The sequence below is a fragment of the Fusarium coffeatum genome, assembly GCF_003316985.1.
Source record: "Fusarium coffeatum strain FIESC_28 chromosome Unknown BRIP53273_contig_52, whole genome shotgun sequence".
In the NCBI taxonomy this organism is placed as follows: Eukaryota; Fungi; Ascomycota; class Sordariomycetes; order Hypocreales; family Nectriaceae; genus Fusarium; species Fusarium coffeatum.
In genome coordinates, this window is record NW_022157849.1 from 168,062 (window position 1) to 186,203 (window position 18,142).

General features: G+C 49.6%; 7 protein-coding genes across 7 annotated transcripts; 2 read left to right on the forward strand and 5 right to left on the reverse strand.

Annotated features, from left to right (window-relative positions):
- Nucleotides 1–1,052: 1,052 nt before the first annotated feature.
- Nucleotides 1,053–2,239, reverse strand: FIESC28_02406 (uncharacterized protein; the record flags this gene model as incomplete). The annotated part of the gene is made up of 2 exons (XM_031156555.1): nt 1,053–1,694; nt 1,760–2,239. The coding sequence occupies 2 exons, from the start codon at nt 2,237–2,239 to the stop codon at nt 1,053–1,055; spliced, it is 1,122 nt and encodes a 373-aa protein (XP_031019429.1).
- A 707-nt stretch (nt 2,240–2,946) lies between these two features.
- On the forward strand, nt 2,947–4,308 carry FIESC28_02407 (uncharacterized protein; the record flags this gene model as incomplete). Its single annotated transcript, XM_031156556.1, has 1 exon — nt 2,947–4,308. The coding sequence occupies one exon, from the start codon at nt 2,947–2,949 to the stop codon at nt 4,306–4,308; it is 1,362 nt and encodes a 453-aa protein (XP_031019430.1).
- A 481-nt stretch (nt 4,309–4,789) lies between these two features.
- FIESC28_02408 (uncharacterized protein) lies at nt 4,790–5,768 on the reverse strand (the record flags this gene model as incomplete). The annotated part of the gene is made up of 2 exons (XM_031156557.1): nt 4,790–5,197; nt 5,253–5,768. The coding sequence occupies 2 exons, from the start codon at nt 5,766–5,768 to the stop codon at nt 4,790–4,792; spliced, it is 924 nt and encodes a 307-aa protein (XP_031019431.1).
- Nucleotides 5,769–6,396: 628 nt separating this feature from the next.
- Nucleotides 6,397–7,297, forward strand: FIESC28_02409 (uncharacterized protein; the record flags this gene model as incomplete). The annotated part of the gene is made up of 3 exons (XM_031156558.1): nt 6,397–6,426; nt 6,488–6,635; nt 6,690–7,297. The coding sequence occupies 3 exons, from the start codon at nt 6,397–6,399 to the stop codon at nt 7,295–7,297; spliced, it is 786 nt and encodes a 261-aa protein (XP_031019432.1).
- Nucleotides 7,298–7,929: 632 nt separating this feature from the next.
- FIESC28_02410 (uncharacterized protein) lies at nt 7,930–10,587 on the reverse strand (the record flags this gene model as incomplete). The annotated part of the gene is made up of 4 exons (XM_031156559.1): nt 7,930–9,721; nt 9,871–10,102; nt 10,292–10,362; nt 10,583–10,587. 4 exons carry the CDS (start codon nt 10,585–10,587, stop codon nt 7,930–7,932), a joined length of 2,100 nt encoding a protein of 699 aa, XP_031019433.1.
- A 3,911-nt stretch (nt 10,588–14,498) lies between these two features.
- On the reverse strand, nt 14,499–15,841 carry FIESC28_02411 (uncharacterized protein; the record flags this gene model as incomplete). Its single annotated transcript, XM_031156560.1, has 4 exons — nt 14,499–14,619; nt 14,673–15,129; nt 15,183–15,569; nt 15,631–15,841. 4 exons carry the CDS (start codon nt 15,839–15,841, stop codon nt 14,499–14,501), a joined length of 1,176 nt encoding a protein of 391 aa, XP_031019434.1.
- Nucleotides 15,842–16,728: 887 nt separating this feature from the next.
- FIESC28_02412 (uncharacterized protein) lies at nt 16,729–17,307 on the reverse strand (the record flags this gene model as incomplete). The annotated part of the gene is made up of 1 exon (XM_031156561.1): nt 16,729–17,307. One exon carries the CDS (start codon nt 17,305–17,307, stop codon nt 16,729–16,731), a length of 579 nt encoding a protein of 192 aa, XP_031019435.1.
- Nucleotides 17,308–18,142: the final 835 nt, after the last annotated feature.

The window sequence follows — 18,142 nt, forward strand, 5'->3', positions numbered from 1 at the left end:
CATGCAGTTTGGAACGCATGATTTGGGAGTAGAGAGTCATTTGCATAGTTGGCGGCGTTCTTCTTTGCTTCTTAAAACAACACACGGCCGTGCTACATTATGCCTGCACCGCTCGAAAATAAGAGGAAAAGCACTTGATCGCAAGAAGGCCTCCGTCGTTTCCCTTCTTACACTATACTACACTGTATGGCACGACAAACCTGGTAGTTTTTTTTTGTTACTTTACCTGAGGGATGACTACGCTCTCCCTTCTGGCAATCTTCTTTTCTCAGCGCCCAACACTACGACATTTCCAACCTCACACCACCCGAGTGGCATGGAAGAGATCTGTACGCTGCTCCTCCCTTTTTTGGTTCAGCGTTTATTACTTGGAGGGGGGAGGAACTTCGGGGGTATATACCTTTTTTCTTATGAAAACAAAAAAGGTTTCAAGAGAGGGGGTTGTTAATCTTTTTCAGTTTCTCTGCTTTCTATCTTCTTCTATACCTAAGTTGGATGGAGTAAATCATATAAGCGGATTGATACCGTCTCGAGTGGCAAAACGAGACGATATGAGGCGGAGCCAAGGAATGCAAAGGGGATTGATTGTCTATATTCATACCTCGCATAAGAGGTGCGTGGATGCTTGGGTCAGATGTGAGGATGTAAACATGGATGGGATATTGGTCACGGATCCAGGTGACGACGAGATAGGAACAATAGATTCCGTTCCAATTGGGTACTCATGATTTGATGATTAGACTTTTACTACCAACTCCTTCTGTTCGTGCAATATCTGCGTATGTGAATCACAAAGTCTTGTGGGTAATTCATCTTGTCTATAGCAGGGCAAAGATTATTTCAGATTTAGAAATGATATTGTTAGAATACAAGTAACCACAGACTTCGTGTCGAAGCATCATCAGCTATAATTAAAGAGCTCGCCTATTAGATATATAGACCAAACATGTGCGGCAGAATAGCCAATATGAAGTTTTTATCCCATTTGCCCTCTCTTATCTCATTAAGGAAAATCGCCCCTTTCTTGCTCATTTCGCTCGTTATTGGACCCATTACGCCTTGACAGGGGCAGCGGCGGCCTTGTCTTGCTCAAGGAACCAGTTCACACCACGGTCAATACCCTCCTTCAAAGACCAAAGAGGCTGGTAGTGCAATGCTCGCTTGGCCTTGTTGATGTTGTAGTAACGAGTCATGCAGCTCATGATGATGGCTTTGCGGGTGAGAGTGGGTGTCTTGCCTAGAATGCTAGCAAGCACCTCGCTGATATAGCCAAAGGTGATACCGAGCTCACGGTTGAGATACCAGTTGGGCTCAGTTCCCTTGTCGTAGCCGGCGGCGTGCCAGATAGTGCGGGCAAAGTCCCAGAAGTAGACGGGGGTGTCGTTTGTAATGAAGAAAGCCTCGCCGTCGACGCGCTCGTGATCGAGGGGGATGGTGGAGGAAGCGGCGGTGGCGAGGAGGAGCTGCGCAGCGAGGAGATGGGCGTGGGCGACGTTGCCGACGTAGGTAAAGTCGAAGAGGTTCTCGTTGGTGCCAACTTGGATCGTGTGCTTGCCGCGCTTGTAGGCGTTGAGGATACCGGCGAGAGTCTGGACGTCGCCCTCGCCGAAGATACCAGCTGGGCGAATCGAGGTTGTAAGGAGCTTAGAGTCGTCCTGGCGGTTGGCCTTGAGAACAATTTCCTCGGCTTGAGCCTGTAGATAGTAAAATCCTCGTAAGTCAATCTGTCTAAAGTGGTGGAGATATGGCGTGAGCATACCTTGGTCTCGGAGTAGTATTCAGTCTGCTGCTCGCCACGGATCAAAGGCCATCGCTCATCAGCGTTGAGCAGATCAGTAACATTATCGCTAATGACACTGGCAGAGCTGGTGTAGACGAGAACCTTGACACCAGTCTTCTGGCAGGCGTCGACAACAGCCTGGGTACCGTCGACGTTGACCTTCTTGAATACATCGTGACCAATCTTGGGGTTGACGGCGACAGGTGAAGCCGTGTGGATGACAACATCGGGCTTAAGCTCTTCGAAAAGGGACAGGAGGCGCTCAGAGTCGGTGATGTCGCACTCGTGGTACTCGGCTTTAGGATTACGGTTGCGCTCGCATCGCAGATCAACGCCGATAGTGGCGGTTGTTGTCCATTGCTCAAGGGCCTGGTTGACGATATGATGGCCTAGAAAGCCGTTGCCGCCAATGACAACGACTCTTCCCAGGGGACCTCTAGACTTTGTCGTTTCAGCCATATTTTTCTTGGTGTGTCTGTTTGCGTAGGTGAGAGTACGGTCGCAATGTGAGTTGAGGAGGTGGGAAGAATAAGCCAGAGAGAGTGTGTATAGGTAGATTCTGGATCCCTGGGGTGCTGTACGATAAGCTAACTAAAAGGCCAAGTCAAGTTAATTTGGTGGTGAGAGCAATTAGAGCAGGGGTCCATCTCTCCCGCCCGCTGTATGTGGCTGAAATTGACCCTTTACCTTAGCAGCTTAGGCTAATGGATATAATGGATGGAATGGTGGGGGTGAGGAGCGCTGCACTGTAGTGGCGTGAGCCGGGGGGCTTGCAGGTGCCTACTGTAGCAACCAATCAGTGAATCATTGCCTTCAATCTTCAGCAGCCTCTACTTCTGTGCTCTACTTCCACGCTGTGGATGCGTCACAAGACTTCGTTTCTCCTCATCAAACAATGACTTTTGGCTTTCTGTACTTTGCCTAAAGCATCTCTTTTTTTGTCTTGTCTTCTCTTATTTCTTGCCTTTTGCTTCATCTATATAATACCCCTTGTTTACCCCTGGCTCGTGCTCTCTCTTAATATTCTGGATCACTTTGGACATCAACCTCTACTATACTATACCTATCTATCAACTCTGACTACCTGCCTACGATAATTCTACTCGCTCTATAAGATAGTGTCTTTAGACGAGTATCAGCCGACATGCTTTATTGGCTCTCAAAATATGGCAGGAAGCAGCTCGGACGATACAGAGATCCTCGTCCATATCACGGCACCAAGTCGGTCAGCCGATGATGCCCTCTACCGTCAACTTGCGCAGGCATATCTCGCATTTAAGCCTCAGAAACGGACAGAGCTTTCTTTGATATCGTCGCAGGAGAGGGAGGAGCAATGCGCCGCCACAACGCAGGATGCAGGGGCACCTTCGCCCAGCCAGGCCCAGGCAGGAGCTTCGTTCGGACGTTCTTTTGAAATCACTTCGCAGGATATGAGCTTTGAAGGAGCTGTGGATAACCGTGCTTCACCACGTCTTCCTCATACAACAGTGGCTCAGGATATGATTCCTTCTTCGGATGATGTCGGGTTTGGGTCAGTCAACTCCTGGTGCGCGCCCCCGAGTCAGATCAGCGACTCTTATCCTATGCCCGATGCTGGTTTGTTAAGTGTTTCGCCGTCTCGGATTCTTCAAAGCTATATCGGATGGACTCAGTCTTCTCAAACCTCTCTTCCATATTCGTCACCAATCGCTTATACGCAAAGTGTCCCTGATCCTGGGCGAGGCTTAAATATAACATCTTCGCTACCTGTCCCCAGTCAGGAAGAGTCGCTGCCACTTGAGCCGCCCAGGTTCATAGAATCCGGAGATGTTATCCCAACAACACAGGAGCATCAAGAAATCAATGTTCCCATCCCATCGGCCAATACTGAAATAGTAGCCTTTGAACATCTAGCGCCAGAGATCACGCATGTGACAGCAACCGCGGTTAGTAACCGCTCACCACTTCGATCGCCTCGTGCAGGATCAGAGCCTCCTCCAGCAAAACGGTACAGGATCAGTCAGATGGAACATGGCGACCTGGTTCGAAGCTCCAGCGATACAGGCCCAGCACTCTCAGCAAGGAATTCGCAGGCAGACCAAGTCAACAGCAGTCTAGAAATTCGGCCACCGTCACCACCTGTTGGTGTCAAGGATATCAGTCCTGTAGATCTGATCCCAGAGAAGTTTGCAAAACTCGCGCACGACTTGGGGTCAAGATACCGCCCCACGGTAAGAAGGGATATCGACCCTTTTGAAAGGGGCTACTGGCTACTTGACTGCAAAGATTGGAGTGCAGAAGCTCGGTTTAATGCCTGGGTATTTCTTAACAACTATCTCAAGAGTGGCTTAGCTGGCTGGGGTGCTTGGTGCCGTCGAGACCCAAGGCATGACTGGATTCGTTTATACTGTTGGGGACATGCTACAAAACACACATACCTTCTTCTGTACCTTGCCAGTGGGAGGCAGGTCAAGATAACTGGTGTAAAATGGCACGACGCAGGTAGTGAGGTGGTTCTAGAAATCCCGCCTTATGAGAAGCAGGGATGACCTGAATTTCATCCTATACTATACACTGGGTTTTGGACACTGAGTAGAACTTGGATGTTTTTACTTCTTGGCGAGGCGCTGGTTGGTATTTTGCTATAGATCATTTATCGTAAAAAGCATCAGACACAGATACATGGCGGCAGAACATTCGAATTCACATTACACAAAAACATGTTTCATATATTGTAAGAGCCTTTATTTATCGATTACTTGTCAGTGACTATGACCACCCATCACCAGCTCAGCTGGTACTCAAGGCTACCCGTCCTACCAAGAGCCCGATACCAAACACCCGTTTTGGTACAAACACGAAAACAGAACAAAATGACAGTACCCTTATTTCATGACCCGAGTCCTTTCCCCTGTAGCCAGTTCCGCCATAAATCATAAATCCCCGTCCCAATCGGCATGACAAAGCTCAAGAGAACTGTCCTTTTACGTATAATACTACACTATGTAGGCAGTAACATCTCAAGTTCTTTTATTTGACATGCTCAGCAGCCTCCTGAATAGCATTTGCGCGGGCATCCAGCTTTTCAATCTCAGCCTTGTACTTGATTGACATTTCAGCGGCCTTCTCCTCGTAGCGAGCCTTCTCGGCTGAGCTGAGTTGCTTCCAATCCCCAGCAAGTATCTTGAATTGTTCGGAGGCAGAGGTTGTGGGGGTAGAACCTGGGTGGTGCTCAGTGAGATACAAGGAATACGAGCCTTGTGGGCGACTGGGCAGGCGCTCGTCGCTAATCATCTTCTCGGGCTTGCCAGTCAAGAATGCTAAACGACGGCGGCACTTGTTGGCCAGGTGTACGCGAGCAGGCTCGTGAGCCTCAAGCCAAACCTTGTAGTTCTCTTGGTTCTTCTCACGGTTCATAGATGATCTGCGGTCAAGGTCCTGGATTACGTATTAGAACATATAAAAAGGTCATGAAGATGCGATAGGAACATACATCCATCTCAGATGTGCTGAGTTGGCGGAACTTCTCTGCCATTTCCTTGGCTTGCTCAATGATTCCGCCAGCGCCCAGGTGGTTTCCTCTCTGCTCAAACATGTATAGGAGCCATTTAGAAGATGGTAGCTGGGCAGGTTTGTCCTTGAGGGCCCATTTCTTGAGTTCCCTGATCTCAAGTCTCTTGAGCTTCTCAGGGTCCACAACCTTCTTGGGCTTGGACTTTTCCGCAGCAGCCTTGGCCTTAGACTTAGCCTTGACCTTATCCTTGGGCTTGGTTTCAGTAGCCTTGGACTTGGACTTGGTCGCAGTGGTGGTACCGGTGGCTTTCTTGGTGCTGGTGCTGGTCGTGGTCTTCTTGGCGGGTTTCTTATCGCTCGCGGTAGGAGAGGATGACCATGTTGAGGCCGTGAAGCTTCGGATGGGAAGCGCAGTTGCAACAGCGGACTGGCGGCAGATCAATTGGGCAGAGGGAGCAACGCGACGAACGGCGACCCTACCCACGGAGGTGAGCATTGTGAGAGGTGGATTTGGTTTGACTGGAGGGAATTGAGTTTTGCGCGATGGGTGCGTTTCGAGAGCACGCGACGGGCGACTGGAGACGAGGCTGAATTTTGTGTACGGTGAGAAATTGGTCTAGTTTGGCATGAGGCTGGTGGTGTTGAGCCTACCTCTAAATCAATGGTTTTAGGTATTCTGGGCAGTTTCCGTGCCCGCAAAGGTGGGCAAGCGGGTGGGCAGGTGGGCTCAACTTCATGCGGAAAGAGCTCCATGGTAAAGGCAGACGACAGGTACCCTCGTGCTACACCACTTGTGGCTGTCGCGGCATGTACTCTTTTACGACCTACTAACTCTGAGCTACAGCTCTTGCAGCTACAGCATCAGACCAATCACTGCTGTGGAAAACAGCTTATGTAACACTTTAGCACCTCCACCTCATCCGCTGTTCGCAGGCTGCCGTTGGACGCGACAGTGAGGTCAAGCAAGGCTGGACCAAAGAGTAGCTCTCTCTCAACTTCATCATCAACATCATCAACCTTGACAACGACGAATTTTCACTTCAACCTGGGCGAGACACTATATTACCACAAGTCATATACTTCGTCGCCTTTCCCAATCACATTCCGACTCAACCACATAAAAGATGGATCACCGTCCGCAAGCTTGGGGTCGTGTATGTCAACCTATATCGACCCCTCGATATCATCAATTGTAATGAAGCTGACCCTAAACAGCCCAGAGACGATGTTTACGGCGCCTACGATGCCTCTTTCATGAGTGATAATGGTCCCAAGCAAAACACCCAGCAGCCCATTGTTACTGGTACCTCCGTCATCGCCGTCAAGTTCAAGGATGGTGTTGTCATGGCCGCCGATAACCTAGGTCCGTCCTACCTTTCCTATACCAATACTGTAACGAAATCTAATTAGTTCTCAGCTTCATACGGCTCTCTCGCCCGTTTCACCGACGTTAAGCGACTCCGTTCTTTCGCCGACTCATCAGTTGTTGGCTTCAGCGGTGATATCTCCGACATGCAGTATCTCGACCGCCACCTCATCGAGCTGTCCCTCGACGAGGCTTACACCTCCCCCGACGCACCGCGTCTCAACGCCGCAAACCTCCACCGCTATCTCGCCAAGCTTCTCTACCGCCGCCGTTCCAAATTCGATCCCCTCTGGAACCACCTCCTTGTTGCTGGTCTCGACGACGATGACAAGCCTTTCCTTGCTGCCGCCGACCTTCTCGGCAGCACCTATAGTGCCCCCAGCCTGGCCACCGGTTTCGGTGCTATGTTGGCTCAGCCTATCATGCGTCGCCATGTTCCCGACGAGGAGGCTTCTCAGAATCTGGACAAGGAGGGTGCTATCAAGATTATTAAGGAGTGCATGAAGGTCCTGTTCTACCGTGATGCTCGCAGTCTGGATTCCTACTCAATGGCTGTTGTTACTAAGGAGGGTGTGGAGATTGACGATGGTCTGCAGTTGGAGGCTCAGAGCTGGGCTTTTGCGGAGAGAATCCGTGGCTATGGCACTCAAACTGTCTAAAGCTACTAGGATTTGTTAATGGGAAGAACGTTGTGGCAAGGACTCGTTACAAATGTACTTGATAAGAGGTCACACAAGAATTCAAGCAAGAGACTTGATATTATGTTGCATTAGAAAGGGTTTACCTAAATTACAATCATGATGATGACAATATTTTTAAGAAATAAATTCGCATACTATGATTGGGAGGAACACCTCTCCTCATTTATGAGAGCGGAAATGAAACGGTGAAGGAAACCGAAACAAGACATGCACATCAGTGAAAGCATTGTCAGACTCCTTGTGTACTTTGCAAGACTTAAATATTCGTGATTACGTTGCCTAGACTATGTATCGTCAATAAGCCAACCTGCTTATCCAACCTCTTCTTGAGGTATATCATCTAAAACTAAACCAGACCAGCCTGGTTTCCTGGCCTCCCATTTATTCATTTATTTTTGCCAAACAATCGTTCCATGCTACCCAGGGAGACTATACACAAAAGACTTGACCAATGTACTCAATGCAAGCCAGTGTTGTCCAAAACCCAACTCCAAACGTCATCATAAACCTCTTGTTGACAAGCCAAGAGTAACTCAAGCAGCCGCCAAGCTCGTACTGTAAATGACATCTAGTCAAACACAGTAATAAGCTTACTCGACAGTGACCGACTTGGCCAAGTTACGGGGGAAGTCAACGTTGAGACCCTCGAGAACAGCGAGCCAGTAGGCAATGAGCTGAAGAGGGATGACGTTGAGGAGACCCTGAAGAACGTCGACGGTCTTAGGGATCTCGATCTTCTCGGCCTCAGAAGCCTTGAACTCCTCATCGTCGGGGTTGCAGATGACGATGGGCTTACCACCGCGAGCAATAACCTGCTGGTAGGCGTTGAGAGACTTCTTGAAGAGGTCGTCACGGGTGAGGATCATGATGATGGGGAGGTTCTCATCAACCAGGGCCAGGACACCGTGCTTCAGCTCACCGGACATGACAGCCTCACAGTGAAGGTAAGAGATTTCCTTAATCTTAAGGGCACCCTCAAGGGCAGTGGAGAACTGGCTACCACGTCCGAGAAGGAGAAGAGACTTCTGGTTCATGAAGTTCTCGCAGAGCTTCTTGATGGAAGAGTCGAGGTCAAGGATGGACTTGATCTGAGCAGAGACGTTGGAGAGACCCTCCATGATCTCCTCACGACGAGCCTTCTTGGAGGCACGGTCCTCGCTCAGGGAAAGAGCGAACATGACCATGGCAATGAACTGAGAAGTGTAGGCCTTGGTGGAGGCGACACCGATCTCAGGACCAGCGTTGATGTGGACACCACAGTGGGTAAGGAGAGAGATGGAAGAACCGACAACGTTGACAATACCAACGGTCAGGGCACCGCGCTCCAAGCAGTATCGGAGAGCCATGAGAGAGTCAGCGGTCTCACCAGACTGAGAGACGAAGACACAGGTGTCGTCACGGAAGACGGGGGCTTGTCTGTCAAGGAAATCGGAGGCCAGCTCAACGGCGATGGGGATCTCAGCAAGCTCCTCAAAGATACCACGGACAGCCATACAAGAGTGGTAAGAGGTACCGCAAGCAATGAAGATGATACGGCGGCATCGGCGGATGGTGGAGATGTAAGAGCGGAGACCACCGAGAGTGACAGTCTTGTTGGCAATGTCGAGACGACCACGCATGGTGTTGACGACGGACTCGGGCTGCTCGAAAATCTCCTTCTGCATGAAGTGGTCGAACTTACCCTTCATGATCTCCTGGAGCTCGAGCTCGAGGGTCTGGATAGTTCGGACATTGGAGCTGCCATCGGCCTTCTTGAGACGGTGGATGTTGAGAGAGCCCTCGTGGATGTGGGCAATGTCATCATCCTCAAGGTACATGACCTTCTTGGTGTGCTCGACAATGGCGGAAGGGTCGGACGACAGGAAGAACTCAGTGGGCATGGGCATGCCATCATCGGTCATGAAGGCACGAGACTGAGATCGGTGGAGGAGGGACTTGTCGGGGGCACCGAGAAGGCCAGAGTCAGGGGCAAGAAGGTCGTTCTTCTTAATGGCGACATTCTGGGCAGCAGCCTCGGCGGGGAGGGCAGCGTTCTCATCGGAGTACTCAACATCGACGAAGTCGACCTTCATGCGGCGCTCGGTCTTGACACCGATAACGAGGGGAGAACCCTTTCGGGCGGCGATGACCTCATGGGGGTAGTGGACGGACTTGATGAGAAGACCGTAAGCACCCTCGAGCTCCTGGATGACAGCCTTGGCCAGGTCGGTGAAACCAATGGAAGGGTGCTGGTCGTGGATGTACTTTGTGAGCTTGGCAATGCACTCAGTGTCGGTCTCAGTCTCGAACTTGAAACCCTTGGTCTGGAGGAGAGTCTTAAGCTCCTTGTAGTTGGTGATGATACCGTTGTGGACGACGGTGAACTCCCAGTTGGCGTCAGATCTGCATTCAGGGGTTATGGTTAGCACACGGTGTCCCGATTTGATCCCAATTCAGCATTGATCTTCAGGTCTTCAAATGTGGACAAAAGACCGACCAAGAATCAAGGAACTGAGTTGGCAATTTGGGGTTTTTCTCGTATTAGAACGTACCGGTGAGGGTGGCAGTTGGTGGTGGAAGGGGGACCGTGAGTAGCCCATCGAGTGTGGGCAATACCGGCATGTGAATCAAAGATCTTCTCGAGGTCGACGTCGGACTCGTCGATGAGCTTTCGGAGCTTGGCGACCTTGCCGACCTCCTTGAAGGCAACAACCTCCTTCTTCTTGTCGCCGTCGACAGCTAGACCAGCAGAGTCATATCCACGGTACTCGAGACGGGACAGACCTGTGCAAAAAAGCAATGTCAGCAAACACGAAGCTGGGCGCTGATCCCACGTCTCACCAGTGAATGGCGGGGCGGGGCATGGGGGTGAAAGGGGTGGTGAGGGGCAGCCCAGTTCAGTCCAGTCCAGCTGAGGAGGGGAATAACAGCTCGACTTGACTGGCTTGACTTGACTTGCGTGGGAGAACTAACCGTTGACAAGAGTGTCGAGGATGAACTTGCGGTCCTTCTCGACCAGGTAGTTGATGTAACCGAAAATACCACTGTTGTCGAATGCGATTAGCGATTTCTATTTTGGCCAATTGAGCCACCTAGACCGTTGACTACCAGCTTGTTCTTGTTCCTCATTGTTGCCTCCAAGTATCCATCGCCCATCCTGACATGCGATGGTCGCAGGCTAGAATCGGTGGAAGCTCGGTGGCTGGCAACAAAGAGAGCTAAGATTGGCGGTAACAAAGGCGGTGACGAGGAGAGCTTCCTTACCACATGTTGACTGAGCTCTTTGCGGTAGGGAAAAATAGACGTGCGAAGACAATGAATTGGTTTCGTTAAGAGGCGGTCGGTGAGAGCAAAGCCGAGAGCGAGCGGATGAGTGGGGGAGGAGGGACAGGCGGAAGAGTAGAGTTTAGGGGTATCAAGAAGCAATAAGGTGTAGATGAGAGAGGAGAAAGAGGAGAGAAGAGCAGAACAAGAAAGGTGATGGAGGGAGGAGAAGAAGGTTGTATATGTAGTTTGTTGAGCTCCAGCTGCGTAAGAACCGAACCTAGAAAGGTAGGAAGGCACCGCTCGCTCACCTCATTCATTCATTCATGGGAGGGTAGAGCGGTATCCGTACGGGATGGTCCCAGCTTCCCACGCTGTGGAGTACCTTGGCCCGCAGTCGTTCACTGTAAGCTACCTAGCAGCCAGCCTAACCTCCACTAACATTTAGGCATGCTTAGGCGCTATGCTTTCCATCATTGTCTTCTCACTGAACCTACCTAACCCGGGCTACCAACTCTTAGCCCATGGATGAATGGTCGTCTCAGAAGCATCCACCATCCATGCTTGCACTCCCACATTGAAGTGGGGTCAAGATGACAATAGAGGGGGTGTGGTAGACAGGGATGTCCCGCCAGGGCCCCTCCATAGATGGATAGGTGGGCAAGGTGGGTGAGAAAGAGAGTGAAACCTGTCGTTTGGCCCAGGTACAGAAAACATGCTTGAGCTCTCAGCAAACACACCGATAGGTAGAGAGAGATGTCACTATAGACGACAATCACAATGGGAAAAGCAACAGTATGCAGGTCTTTGGTCTCAGCTATAACAGATACATCTTCTTGACTCGCAGGAAACACCAAGTTTGAGATGGCTCAGGGATATGCCACCATCAGACGTTTTAAGTTGACTACCAGCACTGCAGACGGCATAACAACAGCCTGGGATAGTATGGCTGGGACCAACCCGACATGTATGGCCATGTTGCACTGCATCTGGTTATCGTAAACGTGGCCGTAGCTTGCGGCTGTTGAGACGTTAGGCTGGCATGGAAGAGAGAAGCCATCTGATTTTGCATTGCCTTGTCAGCCGCTATCCATCGCTCATGGTTGCATAAGGGTCCAAGACGACGCCAAGGCTCTCACCGGCCTCTCGTTTCGTTACTACCGTTGGACTAGGTAGATAGATCTCATAATCGATCCATTCTACCTACACTTCCATACCAGATGCTGACAATACGACATACCCTGATGATTCTAACCGGAGGCGGTGCTTCTCATCAAGTGAAACCCCTGGTTAGAGAACGAGAACTAACTGGTCTGTCACGGTTTGAGTTAGATCGTGAAGCTTAGGTCCCGTTCCCTCCAACCTTCGTCATGGCAACGCATCTCGCCGAGCCGCAGGTAAGACTTGCACTAACAAAATAATCCATCCATCCAATCCATCATGGAAACTTTTTTGGAGGGGACAAGTTCCTGATCGGCAGGGCCAATCTGGCTTCTGGGCATAAACTCTGTCTATTACGGAGTATACCTGATGGATATTTGGCGGTGGTATGTGTTAACTACTACTTAGTAAGATTTTTCTCTTTTCACCGTATTCTGCTCAACTCGGGCCATGCTCTTCCCCGATACTACCTCTCTAAGCTATCAGTTAGGTAAAGCGTCACTTATCATATCTACATAAACATCGTCATCAAGAGGCGGACAGACCAGACCAGACAGACATACGGATACAGGCTACCTGGTCTTATGCCTACGCCTCCACCTTTCCTTCACCAGCCTCACGGGGTTCCCGAGCCTTGTCAAAAACACAACCTAACATCCGGAAAGCTGCAGCTGTCTCGGTATGCTTGTTTTCTGCCACTGAAAAAGGTGAGACCCTGGACCACTGGCGCGATTCTCTTATCTTGAAGCATGAGATCTGCATAGCCATACGAGGAAGCCAAGTTCGTATTTTGAACTGTACTGTAATACTGTATTTCTCCGGATGGATGCTCCTAGCTCCTCTTCGGTACTGGAAGATCCCCTGCGTCCTTGTGGAGGTGTGCGTACGTACATAGGTACATGCAGATATGCATGCATGCCCCTGAAGATTTGCTGTTGTCTCTGAAGCACTGTACTTTCTTTTTGGCTATAGCTGCTGAAACATATCATCTTATGTGACAGTGATCTTGGATAGTAAGCAATCGAGATGTTGGATCAGGTCTTTCAGTCTACCTGGGTCCCTAAGTACTTAGGTATGAAACTACCAGGTATATCCGTACCTATCATAACAATGGAATGGAACCTCCAGTGCATTAACAGCAAAATAGTGACATGGTCATGCTAGGTCATGGCAGGATCGGATGGATCGTCCCCAGGTCGTGGGTCTTTCGCTGTGTTTGTCCCCAGTAAAGAGAAATTCAAATCAGCTCAGCCAATTTTGTCCAGTTCCAGTCCAGTCCATCAGTTCACAGCCTCAATCGCCCCAACCAAAAAAAAAAAATTAGAAGTTTGACCCTCACTAAGAATAGCAGCAGTATTTTCTTAGCGTCAGGTTCAGTTCCGCTCCGCTCGGCGCTGATTCCCATCTTAAGCGCAAGCGCGAGTCTTGGCTTCTGTTGTTTTTTGTTCTCGATGTATTCTAGCCTGTGATTATTAGCCTGCATGTCTCTTTCTGTCTTGATTGTTTTCGCTCAGCCTTCCATTCCAGGCTCATGTATGTACTGTAGTCTGTGTATTTTGCTTCTTTTTCTGTCTTCGGTTGGCTTGCCGGTTAATATTAGCTCAACGTTTACGGATACAGATTGGACTAGCATGCCATTTCGCCCGCTGCTATTGTTAGCATTTCTCGACGTCATTTCCTTCTAAATGAGAGACCCATGTTAAACTTGACTTGGCGTTCAGTTCATTCTTCTCATTATGGATGAATGGTTCTTCAGTTGTTGTTCTGACTGTGAGAATTCACTCGTTCTTCCTGCTTAGCCTTGCGCTTTGCAGCTCAGAACGGACCATCCACGTCTCTGACATCAGCCACGTTGTTGAAATTGTACGGTAATTACTACTCTCAGGTGTCCCCGCTCAAACTGCGTCTCAGTTCCCACTGTCATCAATTAAAGGATGCTTCTTGTCAGCCCTGTTGGGCCTTCCTTGGCTTGGTTGCTGTGACTATTATTTACTTTATACGCTTATTCATGAATTCTTTCGAGCTTGTAGATTGGTTTGAACCTTGATCCCATTTACTTTCCACACAAGACAGCACATAACCCCCAAGATTCCTCCTTATACACAAACTATTACTTACAATACTTGAACTAGGTACGTTAATTGACAGTTGCAAAAACACCACACCATGACTATCTAGCTGGGAATCTCCGTAGAACTCAAAAAGCGCCAGGCTGAACATACCCCCTTCAGCCCTAAAGCTAAAGATGCCGTGCCGTAGACACCCCTAATCTACAGGTAAGCAGTAAGCTCATGGTTTCATAACACTGGCTTCTCTGCTCCATTGCTTCTACATACTGCACACACCCATAGCGTTAGAACAAACCTCATCTCGCATCTATGCCGAGTCTGACTACGTTGACTTATATCTGACCCCCACCACTGGTCGCTCCTCAGGCCCCTGAAGGATTGGCCGCTTACATCCACATCAACATTAACTGTGCGGACATTTGACATATGAATCTCATGCTTGCCGATTCTTTATTGTGTAGGATCAGCTCCTTGTCCAAAAAACTTCCCTTCCCTTTCCTGGACGCCATGTACATTCCTGCTTCTAGGGCTGAGCCAATCTAACGCTGCTGGCCCCGACTCTATTGTACAGTTACACATAATTATGCCACGCTGTGTCCATCTTCCACTCCTCATGGAGTTTCCATACGCCTATTCGTCATGGCTCTGTATCCGTCTTGCACTAGCATGATATGCCTAAACACCGCTTACAGCTTCTGGTACTCAAGCTTGCCTTCCAACTTCTTGGATTCAGCCACCTTGCGAACAGCCTTGTTGAAATCGTCCTGGTTAATTGATTCCCTGTAGTCTTTGATGGCAAATAGACCGCTATAGATGTGTCAGAATGATGTTCGAGTTTGGGAATATTGGCGGTAACTTACGCTTCAGTAACAACATTTCGCAAATCAGCACCGTTGAGTCCATCGCTCATCTTGACCACGCTCTCGAAATCCAGATCACCGTCAATCACAACACTTTGCGAGTGAATCTTCAGAATTTCAAGACGTCCAACCTCGTTGGGTAGAGGAATTTCAATCTTTCGATCAAGTCGACCGGCTCGAAGCAGCGCAGGGTCCAGCGTGTCAGGTCGGTTGGTGGCCATGATGATCTTGGTCTTGCCCAAGTAGTCGAAACCGTCAAGTTGGTTGAGCAACTCCATGAGTGTTCTCTGGATTTCTCGGTCCGCGCTGGTACCCTCAGAGAAACGTCGTCCACCGATGGCATCGATTTCGTCCATGAAGATGATACAAGGCTCGTGCTCCTTGGCGTATCCGAACATCTCGCGGATGAGTCGTGCCGATTCACCAATGTACTTGTCGACAATGGCGGAAGAGACAACTAAGTCATCGTTAGCATCGTCGCACCTAGAGTGGCTATCACAGGTGCCATACCCTTTAAAAAGTTTGTCTCCAGGCTGCTAGCAACAGCTCGTGCCAGTAGAGTCTTGCCAGTTCCGGGAGGTCCATACAACAGAACACCCTTCGGGGGCTTGATTCCGACTCGTAGGAATAGCTCGGGGTTCTTGAGGGGAAGCTCGATGACCTCTCGCAACTCCCGAATCTGATCGTTCAGTCCACCAATACCAGCAAAGCTCACTTGACCTGGGTCCTCCAAGGACATGTTGTACACCAAAGGGTCGACTTCGCGGGGCAACATTCGCATAATTGTAAGTGTCGTCATATCCAGGGCCACACGGGTGCCTTGCTTCAGCTTGACCTTGTCCACCTTTGATCTGCATCCGACGACGTATCGAGGGCCGGAGGAGGCCTTGACAATAACTGCGAGTATCACCGTTAGTATACGTCCATCTTGTGCGAGTCCAAATGGTGTTCGCCTTACATCGTTCGTCATCGAGCTGTTTCAGCACCTCGCCAATGATTTGTCCCACACTTTGTAGCGCCTTGATATTGTCCTCGGTCTTGTCAAACTCTCTTTGCATGTCCTTGATTTCAAGTCGCAGGTTCTTGAGCTTTGCCTCCCATTCTCGCGACTCGATGAGCTTAGCACGGTAGGAGTTAAGGGCGGCCTGGCGCTCTTCTTCGGCTGACATTGTAAATGAGTGGTTGCTATCCTCTGTTTCTGGAATGATTAATTGTCGTTATCAATTCGATTCTTTGGGGGTTGGTGGTTTGGGTATCGGGAGCTTGAGTTATGTTATCGAGAAAGTGTTTGGACGGTGATGGCGGTTGCTCATGGCAGTGGAGAGCTTACCTCACCAGCTGGAGCCTTCAGCTAGCGGCTCGAGCTGTGTCGGCAGAATATCGGCACCACCGTAGCCTAGGTAGGTACTTACCTTACTTCATCGCTGAGCCGCCTACCCTGCATTAACAGTCGCAGAACTTATGACCAACAGCTGTGATGCAATTCAGTCACTCCAGTGTGTTCAAATAGGTTTCCAGATTTCAGCTACATTATGCAAATGTCATGACTGTGTCCAAAGCAATAGACTAGCCCTCAATCTATGCACATACACCCGTTGCGAACATTCATTAATCTCACTCTGCCAAGTTCGATATGCTCTGATTCAGGTCATTATTCTTCACTAATATTCATAATAAAAATGCTCCATTGTCGTACCCATCATAAATCCGGGCATTGAACTCAGAGTACATCTTGTCTCTACATATCTTAGCTCCTTCCGGCGAGGCTCATATGGAGAGTTGGGGGCTGGGCTGAAGGCGGCATAGATGTCCAAACCACGTCCAGTCGGCGACTATCGCGCAAATATGACCGGCAGATACAGCCGCACAGTCAAATATTAATCTATCAGGGGCGTTGAAAGAGATACCAATCGCCTTCTCATCCGATATGGCGTGAGCAATCTTTGTGCTGCTCGTCATGAAAGCTGAGGACCCGAAACCTCGACGGTAGGTTCACTAGCGGCCATTCGTTGAAGTTCGCTGCTGCTTTGCACAATTGAAAATCCGGGTGTGCTTTTCATTCCTTCTTCTCATCGTCGTTTTCTGGGGATGCCTCCTTAGGTTCCCCTTCAGAATCGAAGCCTAGAGCATCTAGCTCTCGGATGAGCTCGTTGATTTTGATAACCTTGGCGATCTGCTCGGGAAGTAGTGCTTCACCATCCTCCTTCTTGTTCTTGAGGTCTTTGGCCTGCTTCAGCTTCTTCTTAAGATTTCGGGCTTTCTTCTGGCGCTCGACTTCGGGATCGACCTCATCAGTTTTGGTCTCTTGGGCTGGAGCGGGGGCATCGCCCTCTGTAGCCTTCGCCTTTTTTCGGGCCTCGCGGCGTTTGGCGTTCTTATTGCTAGCTGCCGAGCTTTGTTCGGAGCTCTCTTCCTTTACTCCTGCGGCGCCGGGAATGCCGATTTTCTTGCCGCGTTCGCGGAAGGCTTCGGCGGTGCGGTTTTTGTAGACTTCGACATCCTCAGGAGGGCGGTAGCCGGGGCGAATCTTGATGGCTCTGCGAGTACTACCATCTGCGCGTACGGACTGGGGAATCTCACGGTCGCCGCTATTCTCGTCGGTGACGATACCGGAATTCGAGGGTTGTGAGGGCATCTTGTCCCAGAACCGACTTGAAGAAAAAGTCAAGGCGAGAAGAATTGAGACAGATCCCGACGTATCAAGCTGTCAACGACGGACCAGGTCTGGAAATCTGCTCGGCAGCTACCGAAGCAGGACAAGAGCTGCAAATGTAACGAGCACCTGTGAGTCTTGTCTTGGAGGGGTTGATGCTAAGAGTTAGAGGGGCTCCGGTGCCACGATCGGTGCTAAGCCACAATTTGAAGATGTGGCTGTAATTGGATATCTTCAATTAAACTATAGAGCTTGCACATTGAAGTTATAGTATCTGAACTTTAATAATTGGTAACTGCATCATCTTAACGTCCATAGGATTCTAAAGAAGGTGCTAATATGTTATACATATCACATTGTACACGATACCAATCATTTTGCTGAGAAGATATCCCTGTGTTACCGATACTTTTGTCAGAATGAAATCACGTATTCGGTGCCGAAACCCATTCATTATTTTGGCCGGTAGCTTTGATATCTACTTGGTACTGTAGGTACCCGTTTAAGTGCTGTAAGACTTGAGTACTGTAACGGCTATCAGCCTCAATAAATAAGCTGTGATTTTGTGGATTGATACAGAATGTGATTTTGGGAGCTATTTCCGTAGATTGTTCCTGTTTGGGAATAAAACAAGGGAGCTCCCTGCGAAAAGAGCTTGTTCGATTTTAAGTAGATAAGGTGAGATCATCATTGGTCGACCACTCTTAGCCTCCCGTGCCCTGCAGGACGCCTTGTTTCAACCCTCCCGTCTTCGAAGCGACGTCCACGTTTGCAGGTATTTCGCCTGGTCAGCAACACTTCAGTAAGGTCGATTTCA